The 18744-nt window shown below is 39.3% G+C and overlaps 1 protein-coding gene across 2 annotated transcripts in view; it reads right to left on the reverse strand.

Moving 5' to 3' along the window:
• Positions 1-754: 754 nt before the first annotated feature.
• Positions 755-18744, reverse strand: part of uts2r2 (urotensin-2 receptor 2) — a 128601-nt gene continuing 110611 nt past the window's right edge. Inside the window, exons 9-10 of one of the 2 annotated variants that reach the window (XR_007264556.1) lie at positions 12183-12292; positions 1593-1699 (exon numbers count right to left, since the gene is read on the reverse strand). Coding sequence is in view for 1 of the 2 variants with exons in the window: in XM_048610792.1 (XP_048466749.1) it covers positions 1563-1699 (137 nt within the window). In the remaining variant the exon portion in view is untranslated. Of the gene's footprint in view, positions 1700-12182; positions 12293-18744 lie in introns of both variants that reach the window. The other variant, XM_048610792.1, reaches the window with a different exon arrangement.

Raw genomic sequence — 18744 nt, forward strand, 5'->3', positions numbered from 1 at the left:
AGTGTAGATTAGTAATTAATCCAACAGGCGTGTTTGGGATGTCACGTTGAAGAAATTCTGTTCCAGAATTACCTGAGCTAGAAATGCTTGGTCACCAAAGTGGAATTTCTCCTTTCCTTGGAATTACTATCACCTCTGCCTGTCCTCCATCTGCAAGGCCCAAGTCAGGATTCAGATGCAATGTTCCCCACTTGTCTGGATGGGAGCAGCTCCAACAACACTCAAGAAGCTTGACACCATCCAGAACAAAGCAGCTCGTTTGACTGGCACCACATCCATTTCTTCCACCACCAACACTCAGTAGCAGCAGTGTACACTGCAGAAATTCACCAACGCTCCTTAGACAGTGCCTTCCAAAGCCACAACTACTTCCATCTAGAACAAGGATATCGGATCCATGGGAATAGCACCATCTGCAAGTTCCCCTCCAAGCCACTTACCATCCTGGCTAGATTTTGTCCCTTGCAGCATTGTGGTTCTACCCCCAGCATACGGACTGCAGCGGTTCAAGAAGGCAGCTCACCACCAGCTTTTCATAGGCAACTAGGGAAGGGCAATAAATGTTGGCCCAGCCATGTTCACATCCCATGAATGAACTTTTAAAAAAAGCCATCATTGCAATTAAAACTCTTAGTGCCAAACTCAAAGATACAGCAACAACACTGCTGCTGTGATTCTGAAATCTGGACACTGTAACTGCTGTGATAGATTATCCTGACATTAATTTTATATAGACAGAATTTGGGAAACAGAATGAAGGGTGACAACTGTGTCACTACTTATTTATTGTTATGTGGTAAATGAAGAGTTAAATGCTTTTCAATAAATACAATTTGTTCAGGCTGTTGACAGAACTTTTGAAAAGATTTATCTTACCCAGGTTTGTTTAGTATAGGAAATCTTGAATCAGTTAAGTAGACCATCAAACATTAAACACTCACTAATTATTCTGTCAGATTCATTCAGCAAATCCACGCTGGCACAAACACTGATAAAGGTCAGTCATGGCACTTGTTGCAGGAGCCGATCCTGACCTGAAGGCTGCACAATAGATTTGGAGAGACAACCTGATGTCATTTTTAATGAATGAACATTTGAAAGGTGATCACACTTAATATGAAAAGGCAAATACCTGGTGCTCTGATTAAAGACTAAAAATAGTCTAACGGAACTCTAAACTATGATTCCAACAGCAGTAGACAACTAGTTAACAGTTGTTTCAATACTCAGCTAGTTAACACTTTCAATAAACTCAAGAATACCAATTGAACAGCAGTGTTAAACGCCATGTTTTGCAGTCAAATCATAATTACATAATTTGACAGTGTGACTCAGGATCATAACATAAAAATAATACCTTTAAATAGAAACTATTTTAGGAATACAGTTAAAGCTCTGAGAGAGTGGACCCAAGCCAATTTTCAATACTGTAGTATTCCCTCCACATTTGACTTTCAATCTAACTTAAAAATCAATGTTTTTGAGTATACAACTGATTTGCATTTTTTTTTTCATTTTTAGCAGTTTATTTCTAGGAGCTGTTCTTCAAGGCCCCAACAAGTCTATGATAAAGAAGGATCTTCAATGGCATGGGCAGGGTCACAGCTGAATGAGACTGTGATGGCATATCTTGTGCCCCACTCTACCTTTTCCACGTAATGAAGATTTTCTGAGCCGGATGTGAAGAAAGAAACACGACCTGCGGCATGAAAAGATGCAACAATTAACTCAGATAAAGCTGCAAGACGTGTTTACATTTAAACCCACACCGACAGGACTGCTGCTACTGTCATCATTCAAACCTTAATATACCCAGAAATTGTCAGTATTTTTTGCAAACTACTACTGGAGAACACACATTACCTTGAACTATTTTAACTATAGGTGAAAATATGTTTAACTGTTTAATTGTTTCATATGACATACATCCAAAGAAGGCTGGAAGTTGAAAATCTTTCAGAAAAATTATGTTCTTTTGGCTGTGGTTAAGTTCATGTTAACTAATCTCCAATTGTGTCTGCTAGAGTAAAACCACAGCCACATATCAATAACAATGCAGAAAAGTTATATTAAATTAAAATTACTAAAATCATTACAACTGGCAACATATATAGAAGACTACATTTGTACTGATGCTAAACAGTTATGTAGAATATTGACAATGCACAAGTAACTTGCCCCTCCATCATCTTTAGAGGAAGGCAAGTAACTATATTGGTAAAATCATGCAAAAAAAATTGTTCTTTCAATGCAAAGGACTGTTGTGCCACCTATAGATATCCTGGGTATTGCAGAATATCAAATCAGCAACGGTCAAGTTCAGAAACTTCAATCCCTACCAAAAACAGTGTTAGCCTTGGTTCAGTGGCAGCACTTAGGCAGAAGATCATGGTTCAAATCAAACTCCAGAGCTTGAGACATAATCCATCATAATACTTCAGTGAAGTACTAAAGAAACACTGCCCCACTAATGGGATGGTTAACCAACCTTCTCCCACAGCCAGCACAATCTCACCTCCACCTTCCCAGCTAAATGATAAAAGATCCTATACCACGAGTTAAAAAGATGGAGGCTTCTCCTGTTGTCCTTGCCAATATTTATTTTCAACAAACAACGCTGAAAAAAAAGAGAGTATCTAGTCAGGTATCCTATTGCTGGATGTGGAGCCGTATTGCACGCAAATTGGATTCTACGTATCCCCTACATTAAAGCAGCAGCTACACTCCACAACCTTGTCATTAGCTCCAAAACATCATGATATTCCTTTCCAAAGCACACTTCAGTCTAATAACTGTAGAGATATTACCAATGCAAAGACATTGTGGCTTGATGAACATGACCTCAGCATTTTTAGTCAGTGCAAAGAATTATCAAAAGATGAATATAGGAAATTGAATACAACTTTGTGCTTGTATTTTGTCATTAAATGTTTGGAAGCTTAAAAATTGCATTCTGCTCCTCACATACAGCACACACACATTCAAGACACACTAAGGACTGTGCCTATTTTGCAAACAGCAACTTTCTTCTTTTCAGTCATGTTAAGAGCTTACAGATCATGTTTTCTGACTAATAATTTTATAGATAACAGACGATTAGACCAATAAAAAATAAAGATAGGCAGTGTTGGAATTTATAACAATAATCTCACATCTGACATGAACAATTAACAGAAAACTGGCAGTACATGTGCTGTTTACTTTAAATAACCTTTTGAACAAGGAAACTCTTAAATTTCCATGAATTTATATTTAACATTCTCATATGATTTTTCAAATCATATCTAGTCTACAATACTGAGATAAAGTAGGAAATGTATCCAGAAGGCATATTAAATTTTAAAAGTCACTTTAACAGATATAATATGAACTAATATTAGCAGGACCAGAGTTCAAATCTCCAAAACTCTTGTACATAATTTTAGTCAGTAAAAAAAGGTACCGACTTTATAAAGTTATGTGAATGTAGATCAAATGCAGGGTTTTTTCAAAGCACAATATGAAGTATGAAACAAAGTTAACGATCGGTACCCTTTGATTCTACAAGTAAATGTAATCCGTAATATGATTGTGCATTGTGATTGAAACAGGTGACTCAGCAAGATATCTCTTCTTGACAAAAAAAATTAAAAGTTAATTTGATTTTATTTTGAACAGTTGAACTGCTAAACACAGAGGTAGCTGCTCAAACAGATCTTCTCCCAATTCTTCAAATTCTTAATTTAGTTTTGTTTTGTATTTGGAAATTCACAAAAATCTGAACAATTCAAGATTTTCAACTGTGAAGTTGATAAAAGTAGATTTGCAAAGTAAATCTAAATGCAAAGCTAAAGTCTAAACATCTGTTTTGACCCATGTCCTGGATGTAACTTTGATATTGAAAGTTAGGAAATGATCAGACTATTCATTCCCTGTATTAATTCCATCATGATGTAAAGTCTACACATTATCATCCTCTGCTGAGCCTCCATCAACCAGTTTCAATTCAGATTTATGCACTTTATTCTGCAGACCTAGAGATACTCTACATGTGTTTTCAGAATAAAATACATTCCACAGTACAGGCTAAGTGCAGTTTGTTTACTACGTTGAAAATGCAAAAGGTTTTATTGTTAGTCTGCCATGTTTCTTACTTATTCCTCTAAGCTCTGATAGGACTAGGAATGGCTTGGGTTTTATACTTCACTTAATGTTAAATGGAAATGGCACAACTTATTCAACAAATTGAACAAATCTTCCTAAAGTAATTTTAGTAAAACAAGGTGTAAACATTTCTGATGAATAATCTTAACTGCTCTGTGTTACTTCTATGCTTGTATTGATTATGGAGCCTGAGTGGAATTTACAAGTGTTGTTAAAAAAAAATCCTTGAGCAATGCATGAACTATTCACACTGTTTGTCACATTTTGGTACTTATGAAATGTTGACCTGATACTGGAAAATCATCACAAATGCATATAGCAAACCAGTCAGTTGCCCAATATTAGCTGTCTGATTGAAGGCTATCTCCATTTCTCTTGCATTTCTCCAGGCAGTGACTGTTCCTTTCAGAAAAGGTTATCAGATTTCTCCTGGTCAAGACTAAATCATTCCAATTCCTCTGTAAAATGTTGCCTTCTTTTAATTACTGTTTTACATGTTTATGTGAGGAAAATCAAAAGTGAATGAATTAAATGTTCCCCATGCTATCAATTCTTCCACCTAGAGGAAATGCATACCAATTGTCCCCTGCTAACAACTAAGAGATGCACAACAATGGCATTTTTTCACTTCAACAAAGTGTCAAAGTTAAAGTACTCATTGGATCATAAGTAATGGACCTAAGGCTACATTCCACCACTGTTAATGCAAATTGCATAACAGCTTTAAATAATACTGGCTCACTGTTTAGTTGTCACCTTTTTTTAAAATCAAATTTTTTTGTATTTGAAAAAGATTTATGATTTTTGGAAAGTGATTAGAATAACAAGTCACAGCTTGGATCAGGCCATCCTGTAATCAAGGAGCCTTGACAGGAAATAAACTAAAAACTCGCAAAACATTGCACTAGAACTCACATTTCATTTTTAAAGATTGATTCCTGAGTTCATAACCCTGTCTCCCAGAAAGTTCGGAGCTCATTTGTGGAAGAAATTGGAACACAATTAAATACAGTTCTTGCCAACAACAATGAAAAGGAATTGAAGGCAAAGATCCATGTATACATCAAAAATCTGTTAAAGATACAGGCATCCCAAACAATTAATTTCTCATTTTGGTACAGTATCTGAAGCAAAAGAACGCTTGGCAAATTAAACACCAAATGCTTGCAGAAAACTCAGTTCCTTTGAGAGATTTTTTTCAATGAAATGGAAAACCTTTCTTATGAATTTACTTTCACCATTTTAAAAATTCAGTGATCAAGTAATCAAGTATAATCCCCAAAATTGTAATGTAGTAACATGCAGTTAAAATCTTGAATCTGTCCCCATTTACCTTTACCTACCATCATTATAGACGTAGGAAGATATATATCAGTTCCTCATTGTGGTTCATCAGATATCCTCTCACTGCCACCTAGTGTTACCACTCTATTAAGTTTACTGATCAAAACTGTTTTTTTTCTGAGCTAAGGATCATAAAGTACAATTTAAAATAGAAAAGATATTATATGAAATAGTTAAATATTTATGAGTGACATTGTGTATCATATTATGGGATACAAATATTATTTACGTTAATAGAACATCAGGATTTTAAAGAAACTATGATTTTCTGTTGTGTTTTGTATAGAGAATCATAAAATTGTTCAGTTCAAAAGGAAGTCATTTTTGTGCTGGGTTCCACACCTTTGCTCTTTCCCTGGATACCTGCAATCTTTTCTCTAAGTATTGATTCAGTTCCCTTATGAAGGGCAATTTGTTTTAAATGATAAAGGTAACAAAATAAAACCATTGCTGTCAACATCCCACCAAACGCATCAAATTATTTTATACCATTACACCTTGGCCACAGGAAATTGTGGTCATTTTCTTTAACTGGCCAAAAGAAAATAATTTACATGCAGCTTCTGAACAATTAGAATTTGAAATTAACTGAGATTTGCATTTGTCAATGATAAACTGTTTTGGAGTATAATTTAGATTTGAAGCAGTGCTCAGAATTGCAAACATTTTCTCTGCTTCCTTGGGTGACCAGGTATAGAAGGAAAAAATGAAATTCGATGGCTTCTTTGTTTCCTCGGCTACAACTCTACAGAACCTGTCAGCCTTTTGAAGAAAATAAAGAAACAGGAATCTAAACATATTTAACAATATTTCTAAAAGTGAAATGGTGGAGACTTATGAGGAGTAAATGTTTAGGTTTTGCTGTAAAAGGTGCTTTATCACAGCTGTTCCAATTTTGAATCTCGCCTGCAATATTACCAGTTGTTTGTACCATTTCTCAGTCAGCAATTGGCGCTGCAAGATCATCTATCAGCTTCTGTCAGCGTTTACCTGCTGGAGCATCCATATTGGTCCTAAAGATGCATTTTCATTAAAACAGGGTTAACAGGCAGAGATGGAAGTGGAATTACTATCTGAAATAGCATATCAGCGTCCCAACAACTTCATTTCAAAATAAAACCCTGAAGCAGTGGATTTCCAAATCAGTTTTAAAAACAGTAAACACAACTTTGTCAGATCAAGAATGTAGGGATTTTGTACAGTTCATCCAACATCTTAGTGCAGCATCCTTGCAGAGTTAAATAAAGAGGGAGATATTTTGCAGCCAAATTCCACAAATAAGGAGGCGGATGCAGTTCTGTCTCATAATATTGTTAGACAAATGCATTTTGTTATAGAAAACATTACCCTGGATTTTAAGAATGAAAGAAAAGAATGCAGTTTCCCATACAGCGCAATACAAGTGTTTAGTCCAGAATTCAAGTTTTCCTATTTATTAAAGAATGTATGCATCCCCCAACTGCAACAGCAGTTTAAGAAATGAAGCTTAAGGAACCTGTCCCTTTACAGTATTTTCAGCAATGGTCTGAATGAGTTAACTTCATTTCCATCCCCTTTTATTGTGTGAAGATAAACTTGTCACCTCACACTGCAATGTTACAGAGAGATAAATAAAAACCCCAAACACCAGAAAGGTTAGTTCTCTGTTAGTCAGGAGAAACTCTGGAGCAAGCATGCTTCCGTCCAGCAAATGTACTGGAGGAAAATTTATCAGCTCCAATGAGCAGGTAATCCAGAAATTATTCCCTTTCAAGGAGGTTCAGAGAAATAGGACTCCTAAACTCCCTATATCTATCTCAGAAATAGATCACTCAATTCTATGCTTAGATCAACCTTTTGCTCACATCTCACAGTAAATTGGAAAAGCTAGAAGAAGAAATGAGACAACTTAGGTTCAACTAAATCAATTCATTGTAATGGTGTTAGTAATTACTTAACAGTAGACATGAATGATAACCTTATATGCTTCATAAATCTGCCTGATACAGGTATTCTGCTCCTCTCTGTAAATTGACAGAGTGCCTTATAGCTCCAAGGAGGGAATGCTCATGTGCCATTTACTTTATAAGTCCTCCAGTTGGCTTTATCACAAAGCTGTAATAGCACAGGAGGCCATTTGGTCTGTCATGACTGCACCAATTCTCTGAATGGGCAATTCACCCAGTGCCACTCCCTTCTTTTTCCCCAATAACCCTGACATTCTTCCTTTACAGAAAACAATCCAACGGCCTCCTGGCTCAATTGCATTTGCCTTCATCACTTTCTCAGGCTGGATCAAAAATCACATGACACCAGGTTATAGTCCAACAGGTTTATTTGAAAACACAAGCTTTCAGAGCTCAGGCCCTTCCTTAGGCGTGGTATGGGAAACACAGTAAAACTAGCCTGTCTCTGCTCATAAATTCTGTGTCTTATACTCTCTTTCCCATACCACGCCTGAGGAAGGGGCTGAGCTCTGAAAGCTTGCATTTTCAAATAAACCTGTTGGACTATAACCTGGTGTCATGTGATTTTTGACCTTGTCCACCCCACTCCAACACTGGCACCTCCACATCATTCCCAGGCAGCAAATCCCACCTCAAGTAGTGATTGCCAGCCCTCCAGCATTTGTCAGGATTCACAGTGAAAACACAAAAGGAGCTACAACACAGCAGATCATGCACCATCAGGGCGCTGACCTTTCAACACAACTGGGAGAACCTACACATCTGTGAACAAGGAACAGGAATAGCCCACGCAGCATTTCGAGCCTACGCTACCATTCAATAAAAGCAGTGTTGAACTGATTTACATCAAGTCTCCAATCCAGCATATCCCCAATAATCTTTCATCCCTTTGATAATCGAGAATCAATCTACCTCTGCCTTAAAAATAATGAAGTATTCTGCATCCACTGTCTTTTGAGGAAGGGAATTCCAAAGACTCTCAATCCTCTGAGAGAAGATGTTTCCTCATCTCGATTTTAAATAGACATCCCTTTAATTTTAAACTGTGACCGCCACCACCCCCCCAAGCTCTCGGTTCTTCCACAAAAGGAAATATTCTTTCAATATCCACTCAGTCAAGACCCCTCAGGATCTTAGACATTTCAATTAAGTCACCTTTGACTCTTCTAAACTCCAGAGGATACTGGCCTAACTAATTAGCCTTTCCTTATGATGCAATCTGCTCATTCCAGATTTTACAAGTACTTGTTGTACCTGCATACCAATCTTCCGTGATTCATGCACTAGATACGTCTCACCGTTTAGATAATATGTTCCCTTTTTATCTTTTCTGCCAAAATGGACAATTTCACATTTTCCCACATTGTACTCCATTTTCCAGATCTTTGCCCACTCACTTAATCTATCCATATCACTTTGGGGGCTCTTTACGTCATCTTCACAACTCACTTTCCTACCTATCTTTGTGTCCTCAGCAATTTTAGCAACAAACCTTCAATCCATTCATCCAATTTCGATTCTATCAATTGTAAAGGGTTGAGGTCTTAGCACCAATCCCTATGACATACCACTCATGATGTCCTGCCATCTGATAGGATTTTAACAGAGGACTGCATGGGACCAAGACACAACCACAAAAGGTGGCTTTGGTCAGGACAGCTCGGGGGTACCTCCGTTATGTACATGTTTAATATATTACTGTTCACCTTCTTCAACTCTAACAAAACAGAAACAACACACATTCAGAACCTTTAACTTCTCAGGTATCCCACACAACATTCTCCTTACTGGTAATGCAAGAAGCAGATATTTAAAAAGTCAGAGGATTGAAATCTTAATCTGTACCTTTTAAATCAGGCATAGTGCTCAGGTACCAGTGTGGGTGTCTGTTAATACTTCTGTGTCTGCAGAAGAGCTTGCATAATAAGCAAAATTGTGTCTATCATGGGGGGGTGGGGGGTGGGAAAATGTCAATGGTAGGGAGAGATCCCTGATATTAGGCTCCTGAACCCTCTGAAGAGCATGCTGCCACAGTAAGAGAATATGGGGACCACTCCTGTGCTGAAAATGAGACCCATCTTGTGAGAAACCCTCCACTCTGTTAGCCACAACTACACATGAAGCAGCAAGGACTTAAAATCTTGGGTAAGGGTGGCAGTCATGAAACTAACAAATCGTTATGTTTATCTCCTGTTTATTCGCAGCCTGCAAATCCCACTCCCACTCCGGGAAACAAAAAAGAGCCCTACATCCCAGGATCATTTGCAGCACCACATCGTAGTACCACCGAGGATGAAGAGTCAAGATCCTTCAAAAATGTTTTTTTTTATATTCATTCCTGAAACATGGGCATCGCTGGCCTGGCCAGATTTATTGCCAATCCCTTAGTTGCCCTTGAGATGGAGAATACACTGTCAAGGTGCTCCTCCCAACCCCCCACCTGCGCAGATACATTCAGCTGAAATCTACCGAAAGTAGGCTTGGGGTCATATTCTGGAAGCACAGCACTGACACAGACAAATAGCAATAGTCTCAGAGAAATACAGCATGGAAACAGACCCTTCGGTCCAACTTGTCCATGCCGACCAGATGTTCTATATAAATCTAGTCCCATTTGCCAGCATTTGACCCATGTCCCTCTAAACCCTTCCTATTCATATACCCATCCAGAAGCCTTTTAAATGTTGTAATCATACCAGCCTCCACCACTTCCTCTGGCAGCTCATTCCATTCACGCACCACCTTCTGTGTGAGAAAGGTTGCCGCTTAGGTCCCTTTTAAGTCTTTCTCCTCTCACCTTAAATCTATGCCCTCTAGTTTTGGACTCCCCCACTGTGGGGAAAAGACCTTGGCTACTTACCCTATCCATGCCCACATGATTTTATAAACCTCTATAAGGTCACGCCTCAGCCTCCGATGCTCCAGGGAAAATAGCCTCAGCCTATTCAGCCTCTCCCTATAGCTCAAACCTCCAAGCCTGACAACATCCTTGCAAATCTTTTTTCAACCCTTTCTAGTTTCACAACATCCTTCCAATAAGAGGGAGACCAGAATTGCACACAATACTCCAAAATAGACAAAACCAATGTTCTGTACAGCTGCAACATGATCTCCAACCCCTATACTCAATGCACTGACCAATGAAGGTGAGCGTACCAAACTCCTTCTTCACTATCCTATCTACCTGTGACTCCACTTACAAGAAACTATGAACCTTGCACCCCAAGGTCTCTTTGTTCAGCAACACTCCCCAGGACCTTACCTTTAAGTGTACAAGTCCTGCCCTGACATACAGCAAATTACTTCTCATGAGCTCGGTGGGCCAGTCTGCCTCTCTCACACTGTAACAGTTTAAGCAAAAAGACACCTTGGTTGCGAAGGACTAACATTAATAAAAGAAGTGTGCACTCATCAGATATTCCAGGAGGAAGTCTACCCCAGCAGGCACACACCTTGTATATATGGTCAGGCCTGCACACAAACGTTCTGCCCAACAGGAATGGGAACTACGAATGTAACTCCAGCAGCAGGGGATGTAAGGCGAACCTGACTGAATGCTTCTGATAGTTGAACTCTGAAAACTTTAACCTGATGTTTGGAATCTGATTTCTGGCCTCCACCCACATTTCCAAATGTTCCACTCGGCGCTGAAGAATCTGCCCCTCTTCTCCAGAGCAATAGTCTGGACTACTAATCCAATGACTGTTTTTAAAATTCATTCAGGAGATGTGGACTCTGTCAACAGAGCGATGTTTAATGAGCATCCCTAATTGCCCATGAGAAAGAGAGCTGCAACTATTACAACTCAGCCACAGTTAGGGAGGTACAGGTTATCGGACAGGCCACAATGAATACATGGCATAGAGGTGGCACAGGCTGAGGGGGTAGGGGGTTGGCACAATGAAGGTGACTGGTGAGGTTGGTGGGCCTTTAAACACAGTTGGAAGCTGGGATTCTGTACTGAAGAACAGAGATGGTACTTGTAACTCAGCCCGTCCCTGTGCCCATACTCCTCGCACTGGTTCACAGCTCACAAACTGCTCTGTGAATCGAATGCCAGTGTGAAAAGACAAAAATGGCATGTGAGGTTACACATGGGGCAGGTGTGAGGTTGGCAAGCCGCGAAACTACACCATCTGGGTTTTCCCGTGGCCAGAGCAAGATTCGGCCCCAAATACTGAATGCAATTAAATATCAGTCTAATTTCCAACAAATCAGAATTTTAATTTTGACAAAGTTTTAGAAGTTTGTCATTTGAAACATAAAGTGAAATCTTCTGCCTTCTACATCTAACCTTTTTATTGATGTATCTTACTGTAACTTCAACCTGCTGCTCTCGATCTCTCCATTTACAGTCAGGCTCACCTATACTTTATGTATAACGAAGGAAAGACCAACTACAAAATAAAACAGATTGAACAGATACAGCCGTGACAGAAAGCCACATATAATCTCTGTACTCAGAGTTAATACAAAGTGACGGCACTCACACGGTCACCCTTGGCCGTGATGAATCAAAGATGGACGCTTTTCATCGAAAGAACATATTTTTGGTTCTCGCTCCATAACATTGCCACTGCAAATGGCAATGTAGTTAATACAGAAAAAAGTCTAATGTTTCAGAATAGATACATTTCATAACTTTTATGGACAAGTTTCAAACAACTGCAAAATATCCGAACGTCAGAATAAGTAAAATTGCAGCTCTGATGACTTTTACTTGTGCCCGTAGGTTTTGAGGATATTCACCTATTGTTTATCATTTTATTTTCATTCTGGCCAGTCTCCCTTCTGTAGTCTCAGTACTTCAAATGTAGCTTCCATTGAGAATCAGTTGTGCTATTTGCATTTGTCCCTTCCTGAAAGATAAAAGCACACAAAAGGGCGGGCTCTTTCTCTACTGGAACAAAATGCCTTAATATGCCACTTCACAGTGGCAGTTCAATCTCTTTAAAGAAATGCTTTCTTTTTCCCCACTAAAACTGATTAAATTAGTGCCTTAAAAATAAAACACATGGGGCTATGAGCATACACTTACAGTCTAAGATAAGAGGATATAAGCCTCGCTGAAATACCAGTGCCTTATAGATGGAATACAACATTGTTGCTGACTTTTGGCTGAATGTTAAAATAGAGGGTTTGTCTTTTTGTTACAGTGGCTCAGATGGGTGTTAAAGGTCCCACGAATCTCTCCTACAAAAAGGAGCAGAGAATTATCTGGCATTCAGTTGACATTTCCCTTAACCATCTTTGCCAAATGCAAATTAACTTGCTCTTCATCTGTTTGATGTTTTGTGGATTGTTTGCATTTCAAAATAAATTAACTGCATGTGAAACACTTTGAACCATTCAGGGAACATGATAAATCACTTATATAAATGCCAGTCCTTATTTCTTAAAATGAACGAGTGCACCACAGATAATGTGGGAATGACAAACGGAGCTGAGAGCGTGAGACATACGTTGGAAAGAGTTGGTAGACACTAAAAATATGGATTAGGAGGCTGGGGGAGAGAAAATGAGAATTGAGCAGAAGAGAGTCACAGAGTCATACAGCACAGAAACAGACCCTTTGTTCCAACCAGTCCATGCCAAACATTATCCCAAACTAAACTAGTCCCACCTGCCTGTTCCTGGCCCATATCCTCCAAACCCTTTGCTCAATTCTCTTTCTGCTGAAAAAGGTCCCAGCCTATCCAGCTTTTCTTTATAGCTCAAACTTTCCATACTCGGCAACATCCCAGCAAAGAAATCTTCAAATTCACAAAACAAAGATCAAATAATGTAAGAAACACTGTTGCTGAATAAATCAGTAGTGTAACTGATTTCCCTTTACCCCTTAAAATTATAGGCTAATCTGTTTCACAAAATAGGATTACTCAAGTATCATTGCAGTAGGAATATGGAATTCATTGCCTGTAAGGGTGGTAGAGACAGAAACTCTTATAACACTTAATAAATATTTAGATGCGCACTTGTGATGCCAAGGCATTCAATGCCACGGGCCAAATGCTGGAAAATGGGATTTAGAATAGCTAAGTGATTGTTTTTGACTAGCACAGATGTGATGGGCTGAAGGGTCTTTTTCGGTACTGTAGATCTCTATGACTATCACTGTTATTGGTTCCAAAGTTGATCAATGCTGCAGCTTTAATTGACTTGACAGTAAAGGATACAGCAGCATTTGGTTATGCCACTAGACTAGTGATATAGGAAACCTGGACTAATAGTCCAGAAACACAAATTCATCAAACCACATAACTGGGAAAATTCAATTATTTAAATAACATCTGGAATAAAAAGCCACTATGTGTAATGGTGTCCATGAAACTATTAACATGTCATAAAGAATCCATCTGGTTTGTTAATGCCACTTAGGAAGGAAAATCTGCCATCCTTACCCAGTCTGGCATATCTGTAAAATCACTTTTCCCAGTCCAGACACTACATCATGCATTGATCATGAGGGATTTTCTACTGAACAATAAACTAAGTTTCAAATCTGTTTGGATGAGGGAGGCAAACTTTCTGTCTGAAAAATGTGAATTAAACTGGGACCATTTTATAATCACACAATTACTTAGATAATAAACAAGATTAAAAATGCATTGAAACTCACTTCCACAGGTAATTTGCAGCTTAAATCTTATATTATTTCTCAACAAAGAGAAAGATCCAATTTTTCCATCTGTTAAATGGTAAAAGTTGAAACATTTCCAAAGGAACATAGCTGCATTTACAAGGGTATGCAAATGTTGAAAACATAAGCGACATAGATTAATGTTTTCTGTTAACTTTTATGTCACATACATGAAAACCTGGCACTACACCGCAGCAAGTAGACTGAAAATATCTTTTAAAATTCTCAAATTACACCATCCAGATTTATTCATGCTGCATAAAACGTCTGATCACCTTTCCCATTCAAAAACAAAAGTAATGACAGGAGACAGATAGGACAGATATAATCCACAACTCACCCCAGTTCTCTACTGTCTGCCACAGAATAATTTCAATTCCTTGGCATATAATACCAAAACATCAAGATAAATGTATTTACTTCATTGCATGTGGATAACATTGAAATAACTGCTTTACCCTCAAATAAATCAAGTCTCACACATACTTGAAACTGTCATTGTCCAATATAATGCTCACTGAAGGTTGAAGCGGTGGCTTAGATTTTCACCGAGAGTTTGGATGACCCAGAGGACCTTTAAAAATGGCCATTACGACCCGATTCCAAAATTTTCACCACTATTCCCATTTCTGGCAAGTGTGGCTAGCGTGGCATGGGGTTATGGATGTGGGTAGCCAGCCCACCTTTGCCGACTCAATTGTGGCAAGTGGGCTTTTAAATTCCTTTGCAATTTTTGTGAAGTTGAACTAATTCTATAAGTAGTCATGGTTCACAGCCCCAAAGGAGTTGTGAACCACAAGGAAACACCAGTCCCAAGTGGAGAGCCCAAAAAAAAGCCATCTGCTTTTGGAATTGTTTGTCTGGCAAGCTATTTGAAGCAGTCAATGTTCAAATACAACAAGATCTGGACAATATCCAGGCTTGGGCTGACAAGTGACAACATTCATGCCACGCAGTGACTATCTCCAACAAGACAGAATCTAACCATCACCTCTTGATGTTCAAAGCATTAGCATTGATGAATCCTCTGCTATCAACATCCTGAGGGTTACCACTGACCAGAATCTGTACTGGAACAGCCTTATAAACACTGTGGCTACAAGAGTAGACAGAGGCTCAGAATTCTGTGGTGAGTAATTCACCTCAATTCTTCACAATACCTGCTCACCATCTGAAAAGCACAAGTCAGGAATGAAATGGAATATTCCCCACTTGCCTGGTTGGGTGCAGCTCCAACAACACTCAAGAAGCTTGACACCATCCAGGACAAAGCAGTCTGCTTGATTAGCACCACATCAACAAGCATCCACTCCCTCCACCTCCAATGCTCAGTACCAGCAGTGTTTGGTATCTACAAGCACTGCAGAAGCTCACCAAAGATCCTTATATAGCACCTTCTAAACCCACAACTACTTCCATCCTACAGGACAAGGGTTGCAGATAAATGGGAACACCACCACCTGCAAGTTGCCCTCCAAGTCACTCAACATCCTGACTTGGAAAATATAGTTCCTTCACTGTCACTGGGTCAAAATCCTGGAATTTCCTTCTTAATGACATTGTGGGTCTACCTACAGCACATGGACTACACCGATTCAAGAAGGCAGCTCACCATCACCTTCTCAAGGGCAACTAAGGATGGGCAATAAATGCTAGCCATAAATGCCTACGTTTCACAAGTGAATTAAAAAGGGCTATTTTCTTTGAAAAACAAAACACCTGTCCTTTCAGTTTCAATAAGTAGATGCTTGAATTTTAATTTAGATATGCTTTTATTGCAATTATTGATCATGGGCCAAGCCTTGCAAAGTGATAGTTGATCATTCCATTGATCAGCATTCTGAACATGCTGAGATCTATTAGAATACATTTCCCATTGGGTAAAAGTGCTACTGTGCATTTAGAACAGAATAAAATAGTGCTTGGGAACTCTAATATAATGATTTAAATTGACTTAGCAGAAGGACATCATGCTGTGGGCAAATAAGACAGTTATGACAATATATTAATGTCAAAATATTTTCAATCATTATTCTTCCATGAGTTGTGGGTGTTGATAGCAAGGCTAGCATTTGTTACCTATCCTTAATTGCCCTTGAACTGAGTGGATTGCGAGACCATTTTAAAGGGTAGCTGAGAGTCAACCACCTTACTGTAGATATGGAGTCACATGTAGGCCAGACCAGGCAATGTACTTCCCAAAAGGATATTAGCGAACCAGGCTTTTTAGGGCATTCAATGATACTCCATACTCAATAAAAATGTTTAGCATTACTGAGACCAGCTTTATATTCCAGATGTATTAAACAAACTTAAATTCCACCACCTGTCATGTTGGGATTTGAAAATATGATCCCAGATCACGAGGCTTCATCTCTGGGTTACTGTCCAGTGATGATACCACTATGTCACATTCTCCCCCAATTACAACGATGCTAACACAGGTTTTGGACTTTAATTTTGGCTTCACGGGTTTCCAGGACTTCCTTGCCTCCTCACCTTGGTGAGTTCAATGTCAATTGAGGGGTTAGAAACCATGATAGGGAAATATGCCAATGCAGCGCTGCTTTCTGACCTGCTTGTGTAAAAGGCTTTCTTCACGGTATTTGTGCTGAGAAGTTATTTCACACACACCTCAGCTGTCCGTTCATTTGGCATTCTCATCCATCACATCAGCACATGTGACATTTACTCTTTGCTCAGGACCTCGGACGAGAGCCCACATGACCATCAGTTGCACATCCCCAGCACAAACAGGAGCAGCTTTAGAACCTTCACTAGTTCCAACCTGCTGTTCACGGACCTGTGACTCTCCAAAAGAGTTTGAATCAACAAAGATACATCTCATAGGATGCCCTATCTGTCACAGAGGATTTACAGGCAGAGGATAAGGGTCCTTACTGTTGTGAAATGTCAGTGTTTCAGCAGAGTCAGGGTTTTGGTCAGCTGGTGGCAAGCATTCTTTTTCCAGAAGCAAAAAGACCTGGACGTTAGAAGGATTGGAGTGACATTGTAAAAAAACGAGGTTGAGTATCAGTGGTGGATTGATATGGTGAGGGCTGGGTATGCCCACAAGGTAAGTTGGTGTAAACAGTGATGTGCTGAAGTAGGCTTGAGAAGGTGGTATGAGGGGATTTGAGTGACAGTTACATCCAAATGCAAATGACTGTACCCTTACCTCCAGCATTCCCTCTAATTTTCTTACTGGCTGCGCTGGCCTCTGAAGCCTGTGTGTGGCAGCGATTTCCAGAACCAGAAGTCAATGCCACGATTGGCAAACTGACACTGATCACCAAGCGTGGAACATCGGAAGGGCTGTGCATTCAGAGACACATACCTTTGAGGGGACGTTGGTTGCTATTACCTTTCCTGTCTTGCTTGGGTCATTGAAATGTTTCCTCCACTATATCCATGAGGGTGGCCCCAGACTCTTGCACCAGTTCAAACTCAGCTTCCATCTCCCATCACTATCATAGATATCATAGACGTGCAATGGCACAGGAGGAGGCCATTCAGCCTACTGGGAATGAACCAGCCTTTATCACTTAGCCCTGCTTTTGGTTTCTAGTTAAATAGTCATCCAGTGTCCTCTTGACCGTGTCAATTGAACCTGCCTCCACCACACTGCATGCAAAGCATTCCACAACCCTACTACACACTGTGTGAAATGACTTCTCTTACCTTATGTTTGCTTCTTTTGCATAACACTTTAAAACTATGCCTTCTGGTTTTCAACATGTTTCCAAGTGGGAACAGTTTCTCTGTATCCATTCCATCCAGACTCACATGATTTTGCAAACTTCTCTCTGATCTCCTCTTAACCTTCTCCTGTCCAAGAAAAGCAATCCCAATGTCTCCAATCTTTATTCATAACTGAACAGTCTCATCCCTCAAACTACTCTCAGAAACCTCTTCTGCAATCACTCCAATACGTTCATATTCTTCCTATAATGTGGTGCTCAGAACTGTAGCCAAGGTCTAACTAGTGCCTTATATAAGCTCAGCATAACCTCCCTGCTCTTGTACTCTATGGCCCTATTTATGAATCCTAGAATACTGTATGTTTTATTAACAGCTCTCTTTACCAGCACTGCCAGCTTTAACAACTTATGCATGTATACACCTTTGCAAATTGCATGTTTGGCATGTCACCTTTAAATACTGTCACGCTGCTGGATTCTAATGAGCCAAGAGGCCCAGAGGTCATAATGATGACACAGTGGCTGGGTTTAACAACTCGCTAGTAGATAGGCTGCAAAGATTTCTGGGATTCTTGCAACTAGTGGACTACCCTGACCCCACCCAACCTCACTCCAATCCAAGTATGTCGCTAAGTTAAAATCCAGCTCACAGGCACAGCAAGGGAGAACAAATGCAAATCAGAAAACCTTACGACTGAAAAAAAACCCCATAAGGTGGAAATAAATACAAAATACCAAGAGGGATGAGAATGATAAAGTAGGACTGAGATGAGATGAGAGAGAAAATAAAAAAGGTAAAAGAAAATGGAATTGTTAAAAAAGTGACAACCATAAACTAAGCTGAGCACAGAAACACAGTGAAAATGTACTAAACTAACAGAAACTGCAGGCTACAAAGCGACTGATGGAATTCACTGTTCCATTTCTAGCTTAGAATTCAGGTTTGCTAACAGATTGGATGTAGGACAAC

Source organism: Rhincodon typus, chromosome 23 (assembly GCF_021869965.1).
Source record: "Rhincodon typus isolate 14 chromosome 23, sRhiTyp1.1, whole genome shotgun sequence".
Lineage (NCBI taxonomy): Eukaryota > Metazoa > Chordata > Chondrichthyes > Orectolobiformes > Rhincodontidae > Rhincodon > Rhincodon typus.